General features: G+C 38.5%; 1 protein-coding gene across 1 annotated transcript; it reads right to left on the bottom strand.

Moving 5' to 3' along the window:
• Window positions 1–15,043: 15,043 nt before the first annotated feature.
• On the bottom strand, window positions 15,044–25,388 carry LOC106868597 (DDB1- and CUL4-associated factor 10 homolog). The gene is made up of 6 exons (XM_014913931.2): window positions 24,990–25,388; window positions 21,256–21,369; window positions 20,213–20,410; window positions 19,607–19,928; window positions 18,944–19,003; window positions 15,044–18,333 (listed from the first exon to the last, which is right to left on the bottom strand). The coding sequence occupies exons 1-6, from the start codon at window positions 25,187–25,189 to the stop codon at window positions 17,095–17,097; spliced, it is 2,133 nt and encodes a 710-aa protein (XP_014769417.1). The 5' UTR covers window positions 25,190–25,388; the 3' UTR covers window positions 15,044–17,094.
• Window positions 25,389–26,097: the final 709 nt, after the last annotated feature.

The raw sequence follows: 26,097 nt of genomic DNA, 5'->3' as shown, positions 1-26,097 counted from the left end.
GAAATGAAATACTTCTTTTTCTTGGTTTTTATTTTATTATTATTTTTTTTACATACCAGTTACATACTGGGGATTGATTTGACTATATCTCCGTCCCCTAAATTTTCTGGCCTTAAGTTAGATCATCATTATTATTATTATTATTATTTGGGCAGGAGATGGCAGAGTTAACAAAGCAGTGGACAAATAACTTACCCTTACAGTATTTGTTAGGTTCCTCTTTTATGTTCTGAGTTCTTATTCTGCTGAGGTGAATCTAGACTTCCATCCTTCCAAAGTTGATTAAATAAAATCCCATCCAGTTAGAGGCTGGGATAATCCACTCTAATCTACTATACCACCCTACTTTTCCTAAGCTAGGACAACACTTAAATGAAATCACCATTATTATTATTATTTACTAAATAATATTGGTATTGCAAATTGTTTTCCATTCTCCATTTCATGTTTCTTCAGTTGTGTGCTCAATCCCTTTGTCATTCCCCTTCACCCTCCATCCTAACTTTTAGTATCTGCTCACCCCTAGATGTCTGATCACTTCAACAGTGACCTGGCTGATCATTTTTAAGGGTGGCTCTCACCACCCTTCTGTTAATACTGCTTCTTTTTTTCATACTCTCTCTCTCCATATACACACATACATACATACATCTATATATATATAATATATATACATGCACATACATATATATATATAATATATACGTACACATATATATGTATCTATAGATATATATTGATACATATATATCTATATATGTATATACATATGTATATGCATGTGCACGTCTATATGTGCAATGGTCCTTGCATACATATGTATATATGTTTGAATGTGTGCGATGTTAATGCACATAGACTGTGTGTGTGTGTGCGTATGTTCACACACTGCAAGCTATGTTTGAAGTTTTCTTTGAATTTTAGTATTTATGTTGTTTGTTTAAGAAAAACTCAAGTGTTGAGACCTTCGTTCTCACCTGAGGTGAGGAACCTGTCGACTACATTGGCTAAGCTCTACCCCACACCCATCTTGCTTCTCATCTCTCTGTATTCCCTCCATCTTCTGCTCTTCAAACACAGATCCACTGAATATGATTATCAGATGGCATAGTCATGCCTGGAATGCCTTTGATCATTATAGGTTTCCTGGTCTTAAGGTTAAATAAATGATGCTGCTGTTGCTGCTATTACTACTATTACCCAGGTGGATGGACAGGTTGGGTACCCTGGCACACCTACATTAATGGAAATTCTATAAGAAGTTGTAGACATCCCGTTTGTGACCATCCCATCTTTTTTTTCTACTGGCTTCAGAATAACTTTACAATCTTAAAGATAGAGAAATGTTAGCAAAATAAAACTTCTGTACACACACACACACACACACACATGCATAAAACCTATATTTGTGAAGGCACACTAGTGTGTGTGTGTGTGTGTGTGTGTGTGTGTGTGTAAGTCTTTTTGTCTCCACCCGTCCAACTCAGTTTCTAGAATACTAGAAAGATTTAGGAAATTGTGACATGAGATTTGTCAAAAAATAATTTTTAAGTTGTAATTCTTATTTTTATAAATTTTTGTTGTTTTTATATTGCATTTTTTACCCTCTAATTTTTTTTCTTTTGTTCTTTAAATACGGCAGTGTTTGATTGAGTTTTCCTTTCATTTCTTGACATTTGGATGCACCATGTGTGTTTGCACAAACCCACACATTGGTAACAGTGTTTTTCTTTCACACTTGTTACACATAAGCTGTCACTGATAAGTATCATCCAAAGGCACATGGCCTATTAATTACAGTATTGGGACTCCTGATCATAAGATTGTGGGTTCAGTTACAGGACCAGGCAACACATTGTTCTCTTGAGCAAGATGCTTCATTAATGTTGGTCCAGTCTCCGAATGCCATCTTAGCATTTGTGCACACTTTACTCTCTCTCAAGTTGTCGCTTCTTTGAGGATTTGCTAGATTAAGATCCCGTCTAAGCCTGCTCATGACTAAATATCTAGGCAACTAGCAAATTCATGGTGCATGTTGCCAGGTCATACTCACTAGCAAATGACAGCTGTTCTTTTTTCTTTTTCTTTCTTTTTTTTTTTTGTTATGTGCACACACACACACAAAGTCAATTTTATACCATTTTTTCCCCTTTGAACTGCCCTTCCCTTCTGTCCTCACTCTATCCTTGTTATCTTCCCAACCTTTACACCAGATCTCAAGCTGTGATAGCTACAAATAACATAGGGCAATAACTCTCACTTTTATGATTTTTTTCACCTTTATTCTTTCTATTTGTAGTGAGAGACAAAAGAGCTATTTTGTCATTGTGGCATTGCACAGTTGTGCCATGATGACAAATTAATGTACTTGTACAGCCCTTGTGGCTAATCTGAATGAAATAATGATGACAAAATAGCTCTTTTGTCTTACTACACTGTCCCCCTGTAGACTGCAAGTTGATACAAACAAGCAGGAAAGGCAAAAGACTACATATCTATGGTGATGAAGGTGACTGGACCGATGGGAATTGATGCTTTCCAACCCAAGTAGATTAAGACCAGAGACACTGATTCATCTTGTAAGAGAAACTAGCCATAAGAATCTTCAACTTGTCATTATTTTCCCAAGCTGTGATGACAAATAATACAGTGCTGTGAAAAAGTTATGCTGTGTTTGGTTGGTGAATGTGATGCAAGGCTGAGAAAAATTGTGCATATGAGGAGAGAGAGTCCAGGGAATGTATATGGGACAGGGTCTATTCGGGTGAGTTGGAATAGCGGTGTCACTTTGCATGTGCAATGTGCCACTTGTTGCATAACTGAGGCACATTGAGCACTTGCGTTCATGCTCACCAATGCTGTCTGTCCTCATCTTCTTTGCCTCTGACATGTCTCTCAGTAAATTTCACTTTTCCTTTTTAATCTATTTTTTCCCCTTTTATAAACGAAACATGTTCAGTGCCTGTTGTTGCCTCCATACTATTTTATTATGCTAACATCTAGGATCTTTGATATTCAGTAGACTTTGATTGCAATTTGCAAAGCCGAAGACGAGCTTCTACAAAATGATGCTGAATATCACTGTACCCAAATTCCTTGATGCTAGAATGAAACTTTGGTATGGAAGCAAGAACTTTTGTATCTGTGTATCTATTTTTCTACTATATTGACTTGTGACTTTTCTTCTTGCCCCCACCCACTTCCCTCTGTTCTTTATTATTATAAACAGTATTCCAATATATTATTTGAAATCATAAAAATAGCAAAAATAAACAAAAACAAAAGACCTGCCTAAACTCCACAACTGCAACATCCTTGATTAGATCTCAGGATGTGGTTTTTTTTTCTTCAACTCACTGTATCTCATCTAGATTTTCCATATTTCCACTTCTCCATCTCCAATTTCTATTCACCTGGCTTACCTCAACCTTACATAACACACATATTCAGAAGCAGGTTTTGTGAATATATGTGTATACCTATATATATATATATATATATATATATACATACACATACACACACACACACACATTCAAAAAAGTATGTGTTGCTTATTTTACTATTTGGGGACACATTTTACCTCTTTAAGGAATCAGTATTTTGATTGATTTAAAAAGAAAAATATTTTTTTTCTTCAAATCCCTCCTGTCCTCTCTGCCTTCACAATTCTATTGTTTTTGATCCTTCTGGTGTCCCGCCCCAATCCTACTGATCCTCATAGCCCTAGCCTTATTAACCTCTTGTTCTCCTTCCTTCATCACTGCTCCCATGGTTCTCACCTGGTGTTACCCCCACTCCCATCTGTCCTCAAATCCCTGATGTGTTTAGGGTTTAGAAACTGGGTTCTTTCATTGATTGAGAATTTCTCCAGATTGTCTTCAAGGAGGCTGGTCTGTGTACAAGTCTTAGTGTAAATAAAGTTTTCAGATAAGCAGGGACTCTGATCTTGAGTTTGTTTCTCGTTCCTGATGTGTCGGGGAGTGAGATCTGACTAATTACTTCCTCATCTCAGTTTCTTTAGGTACAACTTTAGGTTTTTCTCTTGCCACCTACCCCTATATAAGTAGGCAGAGTGAGTTCCCACAATGAGTTGGAGTCCTCTCGTGTGTCACGACTGGAATTACCATTGTTTTGGCAGATTATTTTTGGACTTGGCATTAACTTTTGGATAGAAGGGATGACTAATTAATGAATTAGTTTTCATAATTGAAACGAAACTTACTAATTATTAATGAATTGCAACAACAGTCATGGTGATGGTTGTTGTGACTGACTAAATTTGATGAGAGCAATGTTGAAGGTTGAAGACAACTGAAGATGGTGCTGAGACAAGAACCCGGATGAAATATGCAACAGGGATTGAGGCGAGGTGGGCATGGGAAGTAGTGGAACAAACACCTTGCCTGTTGCAGGGAGATTCCATTATCAAGTAGAGAAGTGGCACCACCCATATAAAGTGTGACATTTTGGGGTGAAAGATCAATAGCACGAAAATAAATTCATTTTGTATATTTTCCTTTGCAATGAAATGAGGGTTAAAAAAAAAATGGCATTATATAAAAAAAAAAAAAAAATTCACTAAGATATTCTTTCAGCAATTAATTATAATAATAATAATAATAATGTTTTATTTCCTGACTGTTTAATTTTTTTTAAAGCTAAGGTCAAAGGTGGGCACCGTTTATGAAAAAGTTAACTTTGTCAATCGTTTATCAGTTAATTATTTCCTAATGTAGCAGAAGTTATCAATAAACTGTTAACGTTAATTTTGTTTATAGAAAAAACAAAATATCAGTTTTTGCTCTAAAAACACCTTTAAAAAGTGCCAAAACTATAAAATCCATTAACTTCAATTGAATGAAAGTTAACTTTCGTTAATTCAAGTTGATTTGAGTTAATGGAAGTTAATTAGTCTGATAATGATTTCCTAAGTTAACTAAAAAGTTAATTGTTAATTAAAGTTAACATTTTCATTAATGAATTAAGTTTGGTGCCCAGGTTTGGTTCAGGTGTATGTTAAACAATAATGCAATGTGGTCCTGATTACCTTCCCCTCAAAAATTTGCTTTCATATTTCACCAGCTTCTTTGTCCCCCCCCCTCCCTCATAATTTCAATGTCTTGTTCCCCCACCCCCACCTCCATACTATCACGAACAAGTTTTCTCTTTGCACAATGTTTCATAATTTGTTGTTTATTTTCTTTCTTATGTCACTTCATTCATGAGGTTCGCCCTACCAAAATAAGACCTCACTGCTTCTTCCCATGTCTTCCCTGGCCTTTTTTTTCTGTGGCAGATTCCTTCCACTTGGTTCACTCGGCACTTCTTTATCCAAATGTCCGCCTCCATATGCATCACATCCATTATCTCTCTCTTTTTTTTTTTTCCTCTTGCACAAAGCTACATGTGATTCCTTTTATACCCAATTTTTCCTCTCGGCTCATTTGTACTTTTGTTGTTCATGTGTACTAATCTTACGCATACAGCATAATATATACATATATGGATGTGTGTGTGTGGGGGACTTGTAAAGGTACTAATTTTCTGTTGTTTAAGAGACAAGTCATGCATCTACTTTTATCTTCGGTTTCTGACAACTCCATCTTAATATATATTTCAAGTGTTCCTTAAAGTGACTCTTGAAGGGTCAGCTGTAGACTAAAGATGATATCTCAGTGACTGGAAGCGTTTTGATAGCATCAGTATGCACCAATACAACAATGAAATACATTTTAACAGCTGGCCCATGGCTTGGCTTCAAATTTCAGGTTTTTCACATTTCACTTCATCAGGCAGCATTTCACTGAAATGTGGACCATTTCACTAATAATTCTCTCTTGTGGACTTCATCTTTTGGAAGTCCATCACACAAAAGAAAATAATTGATACACCAGCATCTATATTAGTCAATTGGGTTTCATAAATGAATTTTTGAAAACATTTTGCAATTCAGTTCCCTTTGATTAAAATCAACCCATATGTTTCTGATGGTCATTCCGGGTCTTATGGCTCTTCAAACTCAGCTTTCTAAGTGACCATTGATTTGTCTTGAAGGAAGTGGAACATGCCTGACTTGTCTCTTTCACTAAAAGCCCCTGTGTTTCTCTGTCTCCTTCGTTGGTACAAAATGGAAATATTGAGAAACACTGTTCCAAGACTATATAGAAAATGGATGGGCTATATTGGAAAATGGTATCCTTGCAAGGTTTATATATATATATCAATAATAATAATTAAAGGATAAAATTTAATGAATTAATAATAATTTTACCAAGTATTTCGGTACGTTAAAATAACCTTTTTAGGTAAAATTATACAAATATTCTATAATTATAATCATGGGTCAGCTAATTGCTTCACCATGTGCCGAATTTAGAAACAGGAATTAAATGCCTTTTCTATTACCATAAAGATCTGCCAGACAGTAACACACTTTTTTTACGTTGGCCAAAAGAAAAAATAATGAATCCACGTAACTCAGATTAGCTACATCTATGATAGCAGAAAAGGCATTTTAACTCCTATTTCTAAATTCGGTGTGTGGTGAAGCAATTAGCTGACCCCTGATTATAATTATGTTTATAATTATAGAATATATATATATATATATATATATATATATATATATATATATATATATATATATATATATATATATATAAATGTGTGTGTGTGTGTATGTATATATATATATATACACCTCACCACACACACACACACGAATACATCTTTATACAATTTTTTTTAAATAGTTCTTCAACTAAAAAGGTCTGTGTTTTCTCCTTTAAATGGTTGCTTGTAAATTCTCTTTGGCATCATAACAATTTGTCACATCTCCTTCTGCCTCCATATTTCATAGATATCTTTGCCTTCAGATGGTGTTTTCCTTTTGTTTGTTTGTTTTTCTTTTTCTTTATTTTGGTTTTCTCTTTCTTTACAAAACTTAATCATCATCCAGCGCATGATGAGTGCCACATGGATGGGTGGGTTGTTTGGATGGAGGAGTTTGACACAGGTGAATGAATGTCTTTACTACATTTTATCATAATTTTTATTTTAAATTTTTTCTTTCATTATTTTTTCATTTAAAAACACACACATGCATACATACAAACAAAAAAAAAAACCTGAACTAAAACTTCAAAAAAAAAAAAAAAGCAATCCTCTTTGTGATAAGTCTAACCTTTTTTCTTAATTCAGCTATTTTCTTAGGTTTGTATTCTTGAGCTTTCTTAAAAGCTGTAGTAAAACTTTGAAACAGCTCCATGGTTTTTGTCTTGTTTTTATTTGAACATTAACATGTTTTGATCCATTAACCTGTGTCCTGCTAAACACATACGCTACTGCATTCATTATTCACAACTTCTTGCCCCCAGCTGTTAGAAATCACTGGTTCTTAACTCAAACAATTCATTGAGTCAGGTGTTCATATCTCCATGCTGCTGAATGAAATGCCTTGCAACGGTTAAAGAGCAACCGAAAAAGGGTGATGATCGGAAGGTGCTATATCAGAAGAATATGGTGGATGCTGTAGAATTTCACAAATGTGCTCTTGAATAGCATTCTTGGTCAAATCAGTGATGTCGAGATGAGCATTGTCATATTGCACAGAGTTTTTGGACTTTACTCATCAAATGAGGGTAATGGGCAATGGGATCATGACAGTATCCCATTTGTGGGGCCAGTGCTATTGTGGATTGGCACAGGTCCTTGAGAATGAGGTCATTCTATCAATCTTCATTGAACTGAACAGATTGGCCAATTGAACTTCCCCTCTTTGAAGCTTGAAAACCATTTCTATGCAGTTCTTTCAATAATATTGCCTTCTCCATACACCATACAAATGTCCTGAGTGACATTGACAGCTTTGGAACTTTGATTTGAGAAACAAATGTTGAAAATGCTCATTTTTTTTTTTTGTTCTACTTGGCATTTTGTCAGGTTTGAAAAGTGGTAAATTTTATTAAAACTTCAGGAATGAAAAACAAAACTTATAGAGGAAGAACTGCTACAAAATAATAAAGTTTTTTTTTTTTATTTATTTACACCCCACCCCCCCAAAAATGCTTTCAATAAAAATATTTTTTTGTGTTAACCCTTTAGCATTCACATTACTCTATCAAATGTGATTTGCATTCATTTGAATTAGTCATGCATTACCTTGTAGTATTAAGATTTCAGTGATGTGATTGTATATTTTTAATATGACATTGTAAGGTAAGTGTGAGAGGCCAGATCCAGCCAGTTTGAACATAAAACCGGGAGAATGTTTCGATAGGATATGGCCAGTTTAAATGCTCATGGGTTAATTCAAATAATGTTGGAAAGAAACAAATAAATTTATTCTGATACCTCACTATTTCTTGCCAGCCAGTTCCTGGCAAAACTTTAAATCACAAAGAATAAACTATTTCAAAGGATCCTAGCAAAACAAACTACTAGAAATAAAAAAAAAAAAAAGGAAAATAAGGAAAGCTTCTAACAATGCAGAAAGTTTTACAAAAAAAAAAAAAAAAAAAAAAAACCCATTTTGAAGGAAGTAGTCAAAGAAATGTGTATTTACATAGATCTTGTTATTTTAAACTGCTCGGTATTTGAGTTAGCAGTAGCAACTGTTGGTCATTGTATTTTCAGCTGGTGGTGGAAAATGGTGTTGGTGGCATATGTTATGATGCTGGTTGTAGTCATCATGATGTATTCATAGGAGCCACTGGCTCATCTCTGATCAACCATTGATTTTTCAGCTTGAGGTGGTAGATCAGTGTAGCTTCTTTGATACAAAGATTTCCTGCGTTCCTCTCTAAAGCTACTATGGCGGCGTCTTTCTCTTTAGTGGTGTTGCTGCATTTGGTCAGGTGTTTGTAGGAGAAAAACACAACTGTAGTGAAGTACTCCTTCATTTGGATGTGGGGGGTGGTTGGACTGTGATACTGATGTAACAATTGTATTTGGAGCATTGTATCTGGTATACTATATACGGAAGCACATGTTAGTGTTGCGAATGGGGAAGTGCCCAAGGCTGTTTTTCTGCGCATGACCACCTCATTGATAGGTGTTTGCATAAGGATGATCCTGAATGGTCCAGTAGGATGCTGATGCCTTGTAAATGGTGGAGGTGGTCTTCTCATTAAAGTGAAGAATCTACAAGAAGCAGGTCTTAGATCCTTCTTGCCACATTCATTTGGCTTATGTTCATGTATGGAGTTAACAGCAGACGTCGGATATCAGTTGGTGTCCAGTACCTGAGGCTCTGTTACAAAGATGTGAGATGGCATGAAGCCACCCTCACTGGAAACACACTGAAAGACCTTCACAGTTTTGGAGGAACTTGCTTTTCTTGATATCCGTGCTATGTCTTAAAGCCTTTATGGTGTCCACAGAGTATTGAGCAGCAGTTATGATGTCAGCAATTGGACACCCAGTGCAAATCTTCATAGTACAGTTAAACTATTGTCCAGTGTCCAGATGGCTTCCAGTCCTCTTATGTCAGCCAACTTTTTCTCAACTACAGCTTTAATCTTTATGCTCTCCTACACCATTGTCTGTTCACTAATACATCAAGTTATTCCTGATAAACAGAGACATATGGAGACATAAAAATCATCAAATTTCACCTGAACTGACTTCACCTGTACAGGTGTCACGTAAAGAGCACTCAGTCTACTCTGTTGGGTGGTTGGTGTTAGGAAGGGTATCCAGATGTAAAAACCATGTGAAAACAGACACTGAAGCCTGGTGTAATCTTCTGCCTGGTCATCTCCTGTCAAACCATCCAACCCATGCCAGCATGGAAAACAGACGTTAAATGAGGATGATGATAAAATATATAATCATCATACTTTGATATGTGTTTTCCGCTTTGGCATGGGTTGGACGAGAGTCCAGTGAGGCCCAGAGTCACGTTAACGTCCAGTGTCATTTTTGGTATGACCTCTACAACTGGATGTTCTTCCCACCACCAACCACTTCTTTGCTTGTACTGGTGTTTTATTTTTTCATGCCACTCGCACAAATGTGGTTGCCAAGTAACTTGCAAGATGAGAAAAGAAGAAGAAAAAGCCCCCTCAACTAAGTAGGGGGAGTATTTAAGAAGGGGGCCATGTGTTGAGAAGCTAAGCTATGGTAGAAAGACAAGGACAGGTGTGTAGTGACGCATAGTAGGAGACACATGGCTATCCTGCATTATATTGGACGGCGGGAATAGCTAGAAAGAAGGTAGAAATATGATAGGTTGGTGTGTTTCGAGGAAAAGTTAGTTCTCGACAGAAGTATTCACATAAGAAACGAGAAGAACGATGCTGAACTTTTATCACAGCTGTCCAACAAACTTTTTATTATATCTTCCAAGATGGAGCCTGGCAGAAACCTCAAACACGCATTTCCTCAAAGTACAAAATCTCTTCTTGATTTATACACACACACCTTTATAAAGACATACATCAATCAATGTATCCCTCCTTTCCCAGGAAAAAATTATTCCGAAAACAAAATACGAAACAAATGCTACCAAAACAACGACTGCCTCCGTTACATCACGTGACATTCGGTGTCGTTGTTTTAGTGTCCCCTCTCATTTTAAACCGTCCTCCACACTTTGGATCCGAGAAACTACTTACAGTGTCTTATATTGTACGTCAAACTAAACTGTCAGTTTGTCCTCTCTTTGCGCTCTTACTATTCGATGCCTGCTTTGCTTGTAAACAGTTTAGTGTCAGGAAAAATACATCACCGTCTGATTGTCACTGGTTTAACATCAATTTTCTCAAACAAGATCGAGACACGTCCTTTTGCTTTTACATGGAACTGAACTCTCTCCATCTTTTCTTTCTTTTATCTAATTTTTCGTTCATTTCTGAAGCCGTTGACTATCGGTCATCTTCTACAGCTCAGTTTTAGAAACGAGCCAGCTCCAAATCAAATCTGATAAACTGAAAGCGAAGCTATGAAATGGCGGCCAGTGTCCTTGCTGACCAAATTTGGCCGAATTTCTTTCACTCTCGTCCAGGTAGGTTGCATGGCTTACTGTGTGAACAGCTATATTGGCAGTGTGGTTTACTGCTCCGGACCGTCTATGGAACCAACAATACTCAACCGAGACATCGTCCTCACTGAACAGATCTCGGTGAGACGAAACAGGCTCCAGAAAGGTGACGTCGTTGTTTCTATCTCTCCCGAGAACCCTAAATCGTTCATCTGTAAAAGACTTGTGGCCTTCGAGGGCGACTGCATCTACAACGACATTGAGAACTGTTTCCAGTATGTATCCCGTGGACATGTCTGGTTGGAAGGGGACAATAAGTCAAACTCAAGTGACTCGCGTTTCTACGGACCAGTCCCTTATGGGCTGTTGAAGGGCAGAGTTTGCCTCAAGATCTGGCCTCTCTTTAAATTCGGCAAGCTGCCTTATTGTTCAGACAATATAGACTGATGGAATTGATGGGACATTTTTCTTTCTAATCTATCTACCTATCTGTCTGTCTGTCTATTATATATATATATATATATATATATATATATATATCAATATATCAATGTGTGAGTGCTTTTCTTATGAAGACTTGTTTGTTTAGCCCCAGGTCAAGGATCAAAGGTGTTTCAGCTGTGAAAATACTGTTTTATTGATGATTTTTAAAAAAAATTCAGACAATGTATTTTGGACTACGTTATCTAATGTGTTCTTAGCGTTTTATTTAACATGGCAGAGTGTAATCTGAGGGGCATTTGGCTAATGTTTCTGTCAGTCTTATTGAGCCCGCGAACGTTACATCGATAGGTGTTTCTATATTTGTGTATCGTGTTTATAGGTAATCCATACATGTACCATGTATGTATATATACATACATGCATGTATGATGTCTTTGTTTGCAAGACATCATATATGCATGTATGTGTGTATATACAGATGTATATTTGTTGGTATGTTATATATATATATATGTCAAGCCAAGTAAAATAATAGTCATGGCCGATGCCAGTGCCATGTGTCTGGCACTCTTGCTGGTGGCATGTAAAAAGCACTGAACGTTGGGCCTCGTGGGAAACAGTGACAGGTGACCGAAGCCTTTAGCAATATACCGTGCTTTAGAAAACCTGTCGAGCCAAGTGAGATCAAAATCGTGGCCGATGCTGGTATAAGGTAACTGACACCCGTGCCAGTGGCACGTAAAAAGCATCCACTACATTCTTGGGGTCCATTCCAAATCAGACTGGAACCTGGTGCTGCTCTCCGGCTTACCAGTTTTCAGTCAAACCGTCCAACCCATGTCAACATGGAAAACGGAGGTTAAGTGATGCTGATGATGATGATGATATATGTTTATATAAGTATCTGTGTGTGTGTGTGAAGAGCACATGGGTAGGATGTTGCACTCCTGATTGCAAGAGAGTGGTTTCAGTTCCCAGGCTGACAGTGTATTCAACCATGTTTGGGGAACTGTGAGAAAGACTGGAGATTAGTTCCGATGAAATGCTGGCCCACCTTCCTCACCAGTGGAGTAGCAACACGTGCATTGTGACAAGCAGTGTACTATGGCACTCAGTAGTCTGGTTGATGCAAGTGATAAATATGCATGTGTGTGTGTGTATATCAATCATCATCATCATTTAACGTCTGTTTTCCATGCTGGCATGGGTTGGATGGTTTGACAGGAGCTGGCAGAGCCAGAGAGCTGCACCAGGTTCTGAGATTGTTTTACCATTTTTTCTGTAGCAGGACGCTCTTCCTGATGCCAACCACTTCGCAGAGTCGACTGAGTGCTTTTTATGTGACACCTGCATATTTATACTTATATATCATCATCATTTAACGTCTACTTTTCCATGCTCGCATGGGCTGGACAAAGTCTGTTTGTGGCCTGATGTCCTTCCTGTTTCCAAGAGAAGTAATATTTCTTAACATGGCCAGACATGTTTCCGTGGAAGATCGGAAATGAAGGACACTGCCTGTATGACGGTGACACTCATTTACAGCTGTCTTGCAATGCTAAGACAAACACACACATATACATATATACGATGGGCTTCTTTCAGTTTCTGTTGACCGATTCCACTTGTAAGGTATTGGTCAGCCTAGGGTTATAGAAGAAGACACTTGCCCAAGGTGCCATGTGGTGGGATTGAACATGAGACCATATCGTTGAGAAGTAAATATATATATTTACTGCAGTAATTGTGGATATTAATCAATGCCATATTTGATTGACTATGAATCTACCGAGATAGAGAAATTAAACACCATCCTATCCTTATCAAAGCTATAGCACTCTGCCTAAAATAGAGAATATTTTAAGAGAGATAAATAATAATAAAACTAATAGTTGGCCAGTATAAGAAAGGTGGGAGGTATTTCAGCAGACCAGCTCAGGAATGGTATTCCTCTGATCATTCTAGAAAAATGTAATATGATAGTTTCCTCTATCTCACCCATCAACTTGCAGAATGTTTATAGCAAAATTCCTACCCCATTAAAACTATTACTGACCATTTCAATTAGACACAGGAAATATATAGAACCAGGCTGTTCAGGTGATGATGGAAATGTTATTTGGTCAGTATTCTAAAGGTAGAGTAGAAGACAAGTTGAGTTAATGAGAATTCTAAAGAAAGATAACTGATATATTATTTACTAAGAAGGATATTCTATTTCAAAAAACTTTTTTTCCTTAAAAGAATAAATATTAGAAATTCAAATAATTGTAATATGATTAAGATATAAACAGTAAATTTAATAATAAATTGAACAGTTATTCTGAAAAGCCTGGTACTTCTCCTACCAGTCTCTTTTGCTGAACAGCTAGGTTATGGGGACATAAACAAACCAACACCGATTTTCAAGCAATGGTGATGGACAAACACAGACACACACAACAGACTTCTTTCAGCTTCCATTTACCAAATGTCCACCCACAAGGCTTTGATTAGCCCTAGGCAATATAGCACAGGACACTTTTCCAAGGTGCCAAGCAGTGGGACTGAACCTGGGACCATGTGTTGGGAAGCAAGCTACTTATCACACAGCCACACCTGCACTGATCTGAAGACAACAAGTTGACATAATAATGAAGGACCTTGATTTCAACCTGGTTGGATTTCATCAGCTTCAGTGAAGTCAGAACCTACATCTTTTAAATTAGATAATATCTGCATCCACTTGGTGTTGAAGATTTCATTTTTATATTTGTTTATGATTTCCATTTCTCAGTCTTTTGTCTCAAACTCTAAAATATTTAACGACAATTTTGCCATAACATTCCAATTTAGGTGTAGTTCTAAGACATATTTCAGCACTGATTTTAGCTAATTATGTGCTGACATAATAAAGTCAGCAATTAAAAATAAATTAACATTGCTAGGAGGGGAGGAAAACATTAGGTTTAATGATTACCATTAATTAAATCAGCTCTGGAATTTTAATTAACAAAACTTACACCTGTAGTCAGTCAACATGTGATTTTAACCAAATGATGGCAATAACCATTTGGGATTAACATTAGTCACAGAGCTGGTATAGCTTTCTACTCACTGCAAAATAGTTTTAATTAATTAGTTTTTTTTTTTTTTTGCTCACTTCCTTATGCTAGTTTTAACCTATTGTGTTTCATGCATTTGGTAACTTTCATCAACCATTACAATAATTTAATAGGCACCAGCATGGCTGTGTGTTAAGAAGCTTGCTTCGCAACCACATGGATCCGGGTTCAATCCTATTGCATGGCACCTTGGGCAAATGTCTTCTACAGTTCTATATTTAAGAAATGAGGAATTATGTACATTATTTCCATTTGACGGATATTTGTCCTCATCTTGTTTGTTGTTAACACAACGTTTCGGCTGATATACCTTCCAGCCTTCATCAGGTGTCTTGGGGAATGAGAAACCAGGTTCGAAATTTCCCCAAGACACCTGATGAAGATTGGAGGGTATATCAGCTGAAATGTGCATAAGTGAAATAATAATAATAATAATAATAATAATTTCTAAGATAAGTACAAACATAGAAATTTGATAGCATGGGTATAGTTGATTAAATCAAGTCCAGTATTTGACTGATAATAATAATAATAAACTTTTATTGGCCACAAGAGCCCAAGGCATTGGAAACATTACAAGGACAAGATATAAAACAATGGGGAGCAGGGTTTACATTGGGCAAAAAAAAAGAAAAGAAAATAACAGTAACAACAAATAACAATACAATATCAACAAGGAAAAGATCCCCAACAGGAGTGGGGACAGTCCCCTAGGGTAAACCTAGGAGCTCAAAGATCCAGGCTTGCCCTGGCTATCGAATGCCCTCTTCCAGCTTGATTCTCTGTCATACGGGCACATGCTGAGAGTAGACCCATTCACTCAAGCCAAGCTCACCATTCACACTCATCTCTCAACAAATTTATAGAGGGCAGCACCTTCTTTTCCAGCCTCACCTCCTTCATTGAGTCGATGGAGGCTGAGTAGGCAAATGTTTGTCGTTGGTCCTTGCAGTTTTAATAATTATTATGGTTTGAATGATTTCTGAGACACAAGGCAGCAAATTTTAGAGAAGGATGTCAGTGATTGAATCTACCCCAGTATATGACTGGTACTCTATTTTATTAAGCTCCCACCCTACATCTAGGAAAAAGACAAAAAGTGCAGAGAAAACAAGAGGGATTTGAACCGACATTATTATGATATGACGAAATAGCTCAAAGCGACTTGTCCATTATACAATCGAGTCTGTTTATAGCTATTGCTCCAATAATAATAATAATAACCCTTTCTGTTGGAGGCACAAGGCCTCAAATTTGTGGCGAGGGGACTAATTGATTACATCGACCCCAGTGTTTCACTGGTACTTAATTTATCGACCCCGAAAGGATGAAAGGTAAACGTGACCTTGGCAGAATTTGAACTCCTCAATATAATAATAATAATAATAATAATAATAATAATGGTTTCAAATTTTGGCAGAAAACCAGCAAGTTCAAGGGGGTGGGAGTAAGTCAATTACAGCGATTCTCCCCCAGTACACAACTGGTTCTTATTTTATCAACCTCGAAAGGATGAAAGCGAAAAGCTAACCCAGGCGGAATCTGAACTCAGAATGTAAAGACAGACAAAATGCCTGGCATACTAATGATTCTGCCAGCTCACTGCCCTAATAAAAATAATAATAATAATAATCGTTTCTGGCCAGAAATTTTGAAGGGTGGTTTTAGTCAATCACATTGACCCCAGTAACTTGATTTGGGTACTTTTTATGTTATCAATCCTGGAAGGACGACAGGCATTTTGTCTGGTCCTGTAACAAATCCACCAATTCACTACTCTTAAAAATGATTGCTCCTCATCTCGGTACAAGGCCAGTAATACTGAGGGCAAGTGGGGTCAGTTGATATCATCGAACCCCTGTACTTCAACTGGTCCTTCTTCACTCAATCAATCTCAGACGGATGAAAGGTAAAGTTGACCTCAGCACAATTTGAACTTGGAATTTTCCCACAGCTCTAATGATTCTACTGATGATGATGGTGATGATGATGATGGTGACAACAGTGTACATAGATACAAGGCCAAATAGAAAAGGGAGGAAAGATACAGTCGACTAAAGACCCCAGTATGTAACTGGTACAGGATTTTATTGATCCCAGTGGTATAAAAGGCAGAGTCAACCTAGACAGGATGTGAAATGAGGACAAGAATAATTAGAAGAAGAATAAAAACAACAACAATAATAAGTTAAAATAATTTTCTTTAAATAAAGGAAATTAACCTAATGTTTAGTTTCCTTACTTTGTTTCTCCCACCCTACCATGACCAACACCTCTTGGATTGTGTGCGGTTTACTCACTGTTGTGTATATGTATGTGTGTGTGAGTACTTGTCTGCAACTGCACTTTTGCGTTGAAATGTGCATGTGTTATGTGTGCGTGTATGTGCAAGTGTGCAGAAGAGAGGGGGGGGTAGGCCGATAGAGCCGACAAGTTGCTTCTATCTATGTATAGAAAGTCTGTTTCACTGTCCATATTTGTGAAGGTGGAGGGACAGAGTAAGTGAGGTGAGTGAGAGAGAGAAAGAAAGAGAGAGAGAGAAAGGGAGAAAGGGAGAGAGACTCATAAGACAGGTTGGTGAAACGTGACTCGTCCATTGAGGCAACCTGCCACATACATGCAATGATTTGGTGCAAACTTGGCCGTCACCACAACATTGGTGTGTGCCATGTTGCATGCCACCTCACACATCTTCAGTGGTCGCTGTGGCACACAGTCAGGTAGCTCGAGGCATTGTGGGTTGAATGCAAGTAGGCGTGTTCCAAAGCCAAACGGTGAGCAAATGAGTCGGCCATCTGAACTGAAGCAGAGCTCTTTAATGAAGCCTCGACCGACATTTGGTTCCTCGCTGTAATAAAGCAGGCGTGGCTGGTTTTTGTGGATGCGATAAAGATGTGAAGGGCATGACTTAACACCCGAGCAAACAGCCAGCATCCGCTTCTGTTGCTGATGGGGCTGCTGCCCAGCACGAAATATCAACGTGTAATCGGCAGGCATGCGGGACGAGCTCCCACTGGTGCTTGCCTCAGGACGGCCAGTTTCCATGGAGCTCACTTCCCCTCTTGAGGAATGGTGCCTTGAGGAGGAAGAAGATAGAGAGGAACTGTTTACTGTTTCGTGTCGGTTGGAATTACTTGTGGTTGCACTTCGGTGCATTTCTTGCTGCTGTGCAGGCAAAAAACTGTTTGTTGGTTGCATTGATTCAGTGAATGTTGAAGAACGATCCTGGGTTGTTCCATTGGTCACATTCCTGCTCCTATTATCAGTTTGGGATGATGATGCATTTGATCCTCTGACGGGATTATTGCCTGGGATACTCTGTCTCTGTTGGTGTGATGTGGAGAACGAGGAAGGGCTGAGGTCAACACGGGGAGTTCGATAATATAGAATCCGGTTGCGAGTAGGTCGACTTGGGTTCACACGACCTCTCGGCAGAAAGTCAGAATCTGAGCCATCACCCCTCCCACGACCACCACCCTCATTATCATCATCATCATCATCGTAATCATCACGTTCATGGTGATTATTGTCGTCGTCGTCAGAAGCTGAATTTTCAGGGGTCGGTGATTGCACACGCACGTAGATCAGCCAGGAGGGACTGGACGAGCGTGAATTTGAGGTCGGGGAAGGTGAACGTGTGGGGATGGGAGACATGGAACCAATAGGTCGACCAAGCACTGGTCCACTGGATGTAGATGGCTGTGGGCTGTAGTCCAACATTTCCTCATCAAAGTCTTCAAAATCTTGTTCATCTACAGAAGTGTCCATCTTGATTTCCTGAATGTCATGCAGACATGTCCACTGGAAAATATTAGAAGAGGAAGGAAAAGAGGAATAAGAAGAAAATTTCAACTGGACAAGGATTGAATAAAAAATACTATGAATAAGAGACAACAATTAGAAGAATATTAAGAATAGAATCTATTAAAATTACTTCCATTTTTAGAAGATATTTCACAAATGACCAAATGACAGAGACTAAAATCCATATGAGAAGGGGAGATAATCGCAAGAATTAAGAACTGTTCAAAATCGAAAGACCATTAAGGAAAAAAGACAATTTTATTGTCTGGAGACAGTCATGGGCACCTGTTTCTACCTCAGTAGGTGTCATCAGCAAGGCAATTGTCCTGCCTTAACTGTAGTAAGAAGTCAAGGGACTTAGGCTAATACAAAGTGACTGGAGAAAATAGGTGTAGAACCTGTTTATCAGTCACACTGACTGAGGCAGAGTTATGTACAATATACTCAGAGAAGGCTGTAGTAATCAGGAGTAGGGTTTCAACTTCTCAATCTGTGTGCTAAAGTTTAGCACTTACAGGTCGAAATGATGATAACAATAATAATAAACGACAAAAACAAAATAAAAATCTATGTTAAGGTGAGACTAATGTCAGGTGGGATGACTTACTTCTGAGTTTTCATCACTGCTTGTACTCCGAGACAGACAACACCAGCCCTGGGGGTGGATCTATTTGAAAAACAAGAAAAGGAAGTGAGAGCAAAGCAAGGCAACAGCAACAACAAGAAATACAAATGTATATCCTTAAAACTGAAATCATTGACAAGTATATATATTTTTTTTTACTGCTCTGGTTAATGAACCATCCACCAAACAAACAAAATATATAAACAGACTTAAGCAGCCAGTAAAGCTGGCCAAGAAGATAATCTTATCAAAGAATATCTTAAGACCCATCTCTCCTCATCAGCATCACTACTGTTGGCGTTGTCATCATCATCTCCAATATTTCCAGACTGGCAAAAGCTGGATAAATCTACAATGTTGTAACCGACCTTTCTTCTTAATCCTTTCTCAATCTCTTAGGTTCAATATGTTAACATTTGACCCCAATGTTGTACCATTGTTTTCTCTCACTCACAGCCATACTCCACTAAAAGTGCACCATTAATCCATCCATCAACAAAACACTGCCTCCCAGAATGCACCACACCACACCACACCACACCACACCATCTGTATGTCCACCCGCCCACCCATCCATCCTTCCATCCCTCCACCCCTCTACCCATTCAATCAACACTGTTTCAGCCCTGGGGCTGCTGCACTGACCTGAAGGGATGCAATCACACATGCTTCATCTCGGCCGGGAAAGTCACTGATGAATTCAACACGGTTCCGATGCCGTTCAAAGACATGGTTGTAGAGTGTGCTGTTGCGACGAGGGATCTGCTCCAACTGCATGAAACGGTAAAACTTTGGTTTGAATCCCCGTAAATCCTGTTCCAAATACGATAAATCGAGATTGTGGATGACGATCAGATAGCCTTCTGTTGTTGAAATGACAATTTTTGAAGAGTCTGGCGTTAACTTGGAACGCATCAATCCACTGGTGTGGAATACTCGTTTGAAATTTGGTTCATTTACAGAATAACTGCAAGAGACAATATGAATACTTATATACAGATATATATACATACATATATATGTGTGTGTGTGTGTTGTGAGAGAAAAAAAACATGAAGTGTGAATTTGGTATTTCTTTCAACAGATAATTACTATAAATAGAAATAGAGGAGTCAGTGGTATCATAAATTGAAGAGTCAGAATAGGAGTCAAAGATGTAGTGCGTCCATTCATCCGTATTGCTTGCCCAAGCATGACGTTTTTAATCACCCAGCCATACATGTACCCAGAAGTTTATACAATCAGACTCACCTGTTTATGTCCCAGGTGTATATACTGCCATCAAAACCAGATGTAAGTAATAGGCAATGATCAGCATCATATTCTATGTTCTTCACCCAATTCGAATGGCCACGAAGTGTTCGTATTTCATGCCTCAGATACCGAACGTCCCACAACGACACGGTGGTGTCATCTGAACAGGTAGCAAACACTCGTGAATCTAAAAACCTGAAACAGAACATAAAAATAATTTATGTGTGAATGTGTGTGTGTAATCAAGAATGGTGATGGTGATGATGATCATTATCATTTTTATGTCTGTTTTTTCCATGCTAGCATGAGTTAGATGGAACTTACAAAGGCAGATATCCAATGAGTGGATCCCTCCTCCTCCATCGGTTGCCAACCCTTACTTACTCCCAAGTAAGGTATTTTCCCTTCCATCAGTCCTCATATATTGAAAGCAATAAAATGGCTGAACTTCAGGACTTCTGTTTACTGGAGAATGTGACTGTCACCATTTTGGCTCAAACAATGTTTATGAAGATGCATGGAATGTGCATTCGCAAACAAATGCACACACACACACACATAAATGCATATACATACATACATTATACATACATATACACACACACACACACACTGGAATAATGTTTGCCTCTCAAACCCTCTTTCATGGGGCCGAAGAGATGATAGTCCAGTGACGAGGAAGTGAAAACTGCAGTGAAGAAGTGGCTCAAAGAACAGTCAACAGAATTATGCGGGGCAGGGATACATGCTCTCATTCGAGGGTGGAACATTGCTATTGAGAGAAACGGTGACTTGTTGAGAAGTAGGGATGTGATCCACAGAGGACCAGCTTCATTTTGATGTATGATACATGTTCTTGTGTTGGTAATTACACCTGTCCTAAACAAAATGGCATTACTTTTTGACTCACCCTCGTATACATATATATATATATATATATATATATATATATATATATATATATATATATATATACATACATACATTCACACACACACACACACATATATAAAGAAGACGGAAAAAGATGGTGCCCCTACCTGACACAGTTGACACAGTCAGTGTGAGCCCGGCTCTTGTGTCCAATTAATTTTGCATTAAACGGGTCAAACAGCAAAATACTCTGACGTTCACAGGCAGCAACAAGAATTGATCTGGAAAAAAGAAGACTATGTACATCAACATCATTATCATCATCATCGTCATCATTGTTGTCATCCTTTAATATTCGGCTTCCATGTTGTCAAGAATTAGACAGTCAGATGAGATGTATTTGATTTGACATGGTTTCTACAGCTGGATGCCCTCCCTAACACCAACCACTTTACTGAGTGTGCTGGGTGCTTTTTTTTTCTTTTAGCACCAGCATGAGTGAGGTTTCCATGTATCTTGCAAGACTATAGAGTTCGTTCTTTACTGTATGGAACTATAGTAGAGAGGGAGGTGGCTTTTTGCTAAAAGCTGAGAGGACAAAAAAAAAAAAAGGTTTGTTGCTGTAGAGGAGATACATGGTTACTCTCTGTGAGAAAGGAGAAGAAATAAGGGTAGATCTGGAAAGAGAGATAAAGGTGATAGCGGTGAGGTGTCAGAATATACCCTTGAGGTACAAAAAGGTGAATAAAAGAGGATATTGGGATAAGACAACAGAGAAAGGTGAATGCTAATGAATGGCTGTTATGAGACACATCTTGTTTGTGCTAACATGGAATAATGTATATTAAGATGTCCATGATGATGATGATACACATTTGTACATGTATAATATACGCACACTCATATATATGTAGGTTTGAAATGTTCTGAAGATTTTGTGTTTACATGACTAAAGTAAATCAGAATTATGGTTCAGTATTTGGGTCTTAAATGAAGAAAATATGGTAGGATTCAGCAGTGCAGAGTTGGCAAGGTTTATTTTCTTGACATGATTGTGCAAGGGAGGATATTTTCCAATTAATGCTAAATGGGATATATTTTAACTTTAGTGTCCATATATATTTGATTAGTGAAGTGTCATTTTTCCTGTTTAGTTTGTGAAAAGAATGTGTGTGATGGCTGTATCACATTTTAAACAGGTTTGCTGTTAATCCAATATATGTGAATGTGGTTGGTGTTGTAGTATTAATGATTACAATTATCCTACAGATGATATTACTTGTAATACAGTTGTAATTGGTGGTGCTAGGCGTGTTGTTTTGGTTTTCATATTTTGAAATTAACCACAGTTTTTTGTTTTTTTTTGTAGCTGTGACTTGTGAAGCATAATACTATTATGTTGTGTATGTTTATTAGTAGACGGTAGTTGTAGATAAGGTACACTTCATCCTTTCTCACAGTGTGTACTGGGTGTCTTTTATGTGGCAGCAACACTCGTGAGATTACTATGTTGCTTGCAAGACAATGATTTTCAAATGACTGGAGTTACAGTAGAGTATTTGGTGGCTTTCTGCTAGAGGTGAGGTACTAAAGTGTGAAATGGTTCTGGGTAGGGAGAAAGATATGTGATATCAGGGAAAAGCTGGTGAAGCATGCAGTTCTGCTCACATTTAATTACAGCAAGAAAATACTGCAGTTAGAGAAGTGATGGGGATGTCTTGAGGAGGAAATTGGGTGAGAGGCTGTGCATGATGAAGATCAAAAACTAAAAAAATATTTCAAAAGCATGGTTTCACATAAGTATACTCTGCCTAGAGAAGGCTGTTCTTGCAGAAAGAGAGAGAAAGCTGCCGAAGACTAAGGTTATAATATTCAAAGCATCAACCAGAGTGGACAACACCATCTGCATTAAAAGCTACATGGAGCTTATAGAAGGCAACTTTAAAGCAAGATTAAAGCTGGTTGCCCCATGCAAGCATGGAAAAGTAGACATTAAAACGATGATGATGATGGTGATATATCATCATCATATGTATACACACACATTTTTTTATATACTTACATATGTGTGCTGTGTGTATATATACCATATGTTTGTATGTGTACAAAATGTGTGTGGGTGTGTGTGTGTACATGTCTATGAAAGAAATGGCAATTGATAACATAGATGGGACCTATGGATGAGGAAGACCCAGGAAGATGTGGGATGAAGTAGTGAGGATTGACCTCAGGATATTGAGTTTCACAAAAGTTATGACAATGGTCCAAGATGGCTGGCAATTTGCCAGTCAGCCCTGGGTTCAAAAAGCTTACCCTTCCAACTGTCCCCCACAACCCATCCCACTATTCTTCCTCTAACTGCAGTATTGTTTATTCAACTGTTGTAATTATGAGCAGAGATGCACACACTTCATCCCCAACACTTTTGGACTAAGTTCCCCTCCTCATGTCACCCACCACCCATTCACAATATTATCCCATACCATTATTGAACATCATATCATATTGGCCATCGACCTCCCCTACCACCATCACCTTTTTTGTACTGCCACTTACCACATCCTCCTCCCCGACCCACTCCTATTTCCTTCACTTTCCCCCCTTTCCCAAACTGATATTCACCATTGATTACTCCCCCCCCACCTCTTCCCCGTTAATCATTCACTGCATCATCTATTGTCCCTACCTCTAATCATCTGTCGCTTACCTTACACCTTTATAAATTTATCTGCTTTGCACCTGTTTCTTTCCCTATACCCTTCACATTCACTGTCTTGTACCTTAAGGGTCGACCAGACCATCATTGTCCCTCATCTTTATCCAGACACCTCACCACCACCTTCCCTCCTAGCCATATATCTTCTCTTCAGCAAGACACCTGTTCTTACCCTTCTACCATCCTCTCATCTCCTCACGCCATCTCCCAGAATACTACACTTCCTCAATCAAGAGGTTGTGTAAGCTACATGGTGACTTCACTAATTAATGCCAGTGATACACAAAAAAGCACCCAATACACTCTGTGAAGTGGTTGGTGTTAGAAAAAGCATCCAGCAGACAAACCTGTGAAAACCAGAACAGAAAACGGAAACCCAACGTAGTCTTCTGTTCTGTCAGATCTTGTCAAAACGTCCAACTGATGCCAGGATGGAATACTGATGCTAAATGATGATGAAGACGATGATACATGATATATATAGATTATATGGTACGCAAGAGTGGCTGTGTGGTTAAGAATCTTACTTCTAATCCATGTGGTCTAGGGTTCAATCTTACTGTGCAGCACATTTAGCAAGTGTTTTCTACTATAGCCCGGGGCCGAACAACAGCTTGTAAGTGGATTTGGTTGATGGATGACGGAAAGAAGCGCATTCTGAGCGCGCGAGTGCGTGTGAAGATTATACGATGGTTGTAAACGAGATGCATTGTCATACAAACGAAATTGTTCATTTCCAGTCTTCCGCGAAAAACAAGTCTGGCCATGGGGAAATACCACCTTGTTTGGAAATAGGTGAGGACTAGTAACAGCAAGGACATTTGGGTGTAGGGTATCTACCTTAACACATTCTGTATGATCGATGCTAACACGGAAAAGTGGACGTGAAATGATGGTGATGATATACAGACATGCATACATACATAAACACATACATACCACAAATATATACAAACACATATACATGCATATATATATATATATATATATATATATATGCATGCATGTATGTATGTACACACATCACCTTACGAACAGCATCACTATTTCTAGCAAGATTCTCATGAAAGTGGTCATATCTGTAGGGTAGAGAAACAAAGATAGTGTCGTGTGATAGGAACGAACCTACAGCATCACCACCACTACTAACAACTACAACATCAGGACAGCAGCAGGTTTGCTTACCCTTCTGGAGAGAAATCGAAGTTGAAGATACCTCCGTGGTGCGTGTGCTCGGAGGTCTTATCTGGTTCCCATGTCTGTACGGCTTCGAAACTGGAATAAAGGCCACAGTACATCTGTGACAAATCGCCAAGTGCGTGTTTCAGTCCCAGTTCTCGTTTGCGCTGCCAGCGCCACGGTTCAAACGTAGAATAAGACGCCATCGTTCTTTAATTAGGAGAAGACATTAAAGACTATTAGTAGACAGGATGGTAACAGATGGATTAAATGAAAGACAGACGGAAATAAAAAATAAAAACGGGGGGGAATAAAAAAAAAATAAACACTTGGACAACGTCAATGAGGTAACATGGAACGAAGCTGACTGTTAGGACTGTTACCTCCAGTTATCTCCCTTCTATTTCACCCTCTCCTACTACATGTGGGCGTATGTGTGTGTGGGATTGCTGTAATTGCAGCATTTATAATTGTACATCAGTCAATGGATATATATATTGAGTATTGCTAATTCTCTCTCTCCCTCTCTCTCTCTCATATCTTTTACTTGTTTCAGTTATAGGACTGCTGCAGCCATGCTGGAGCACCACCTTGAAGATTTTAGTCGAGCGATTCACCCTCGGTACTTATTTCTAAGGCCTAGTATTTATTCTATCGGACTGTCATGACGAACCGTTAAGTTACAGGGACGTTAACTAACCAATATCGGGGGGGGGGGAACAATCACACACACACACACACACACACACACACACACACACTATGTGTGTGTACGCCCGCACGGACACGCACGACGTGTTTCTAAGGGTTTCCCCATACCAAATCTACTCACGAGGCTTCGGCCAGCCAGGGTCGTTAGCAGAAGGCATTTGCTCAAGGTGCCACACGGTGTAGGACTGAGCCCAATACCTCATGATTGTAATGAATATATATTTATATATGTGTATGTATACATCATCATCATCATCATCATCATCATCGTTTAACGTCCGCTTTCCATGCTAGCATGGGTTGGACGATTTGACTGAGAACTGGTGAAACCGGATGGCAACACCAGCCTCCAATCTGATTTGGCAGAGTTTCTACAGCTGGATGCCCTTCCTAACGCCAACCA

The sequence above is a fragment of the Octopus bimaculoides genome, chromosome 14, assembly GCF_001194135.2.
Source record: "Octopus bimaculoides isolate UCB-OBI-ISO-001 chromosome 14, ASM119413v2, whole genome shotgun sequence".
NCBI lineage: Eukaryota > Metazoa > Mollusca > Cephalopoda > Octopoda > Octopodidae > Octopus > Octopus bimaculoides.
This window is presented reverse-complemented; position numbering and strand designations above follow the sequence as displayed.

Excerpts from the sequence above, each read along its gene's own strand:
- LOC106868597 (XM_014913931.2), bottom strand. The coding sequence starts at position 25,189 with ATGGCGTCTTATTCTACGTTTGAACCGTGGCGCTGGCAGCGCAAACGA. Across the intron at positions 21,370-24,989 it reads TTCGATTTCTCTCCAGAAGG|ATCAATTCTTGTTGCTGCCT; the intron begins GTAAGCAAACCT and ends TCTTTTTTCCAG. Across the intron at positions 19,929-20,212 it reads TACACCTGGGACATAAACAG|TTATTCTGTAAATGAACCAA; the intron begins GTGAGTCTGATT and ends TGTCTCTTGCAG.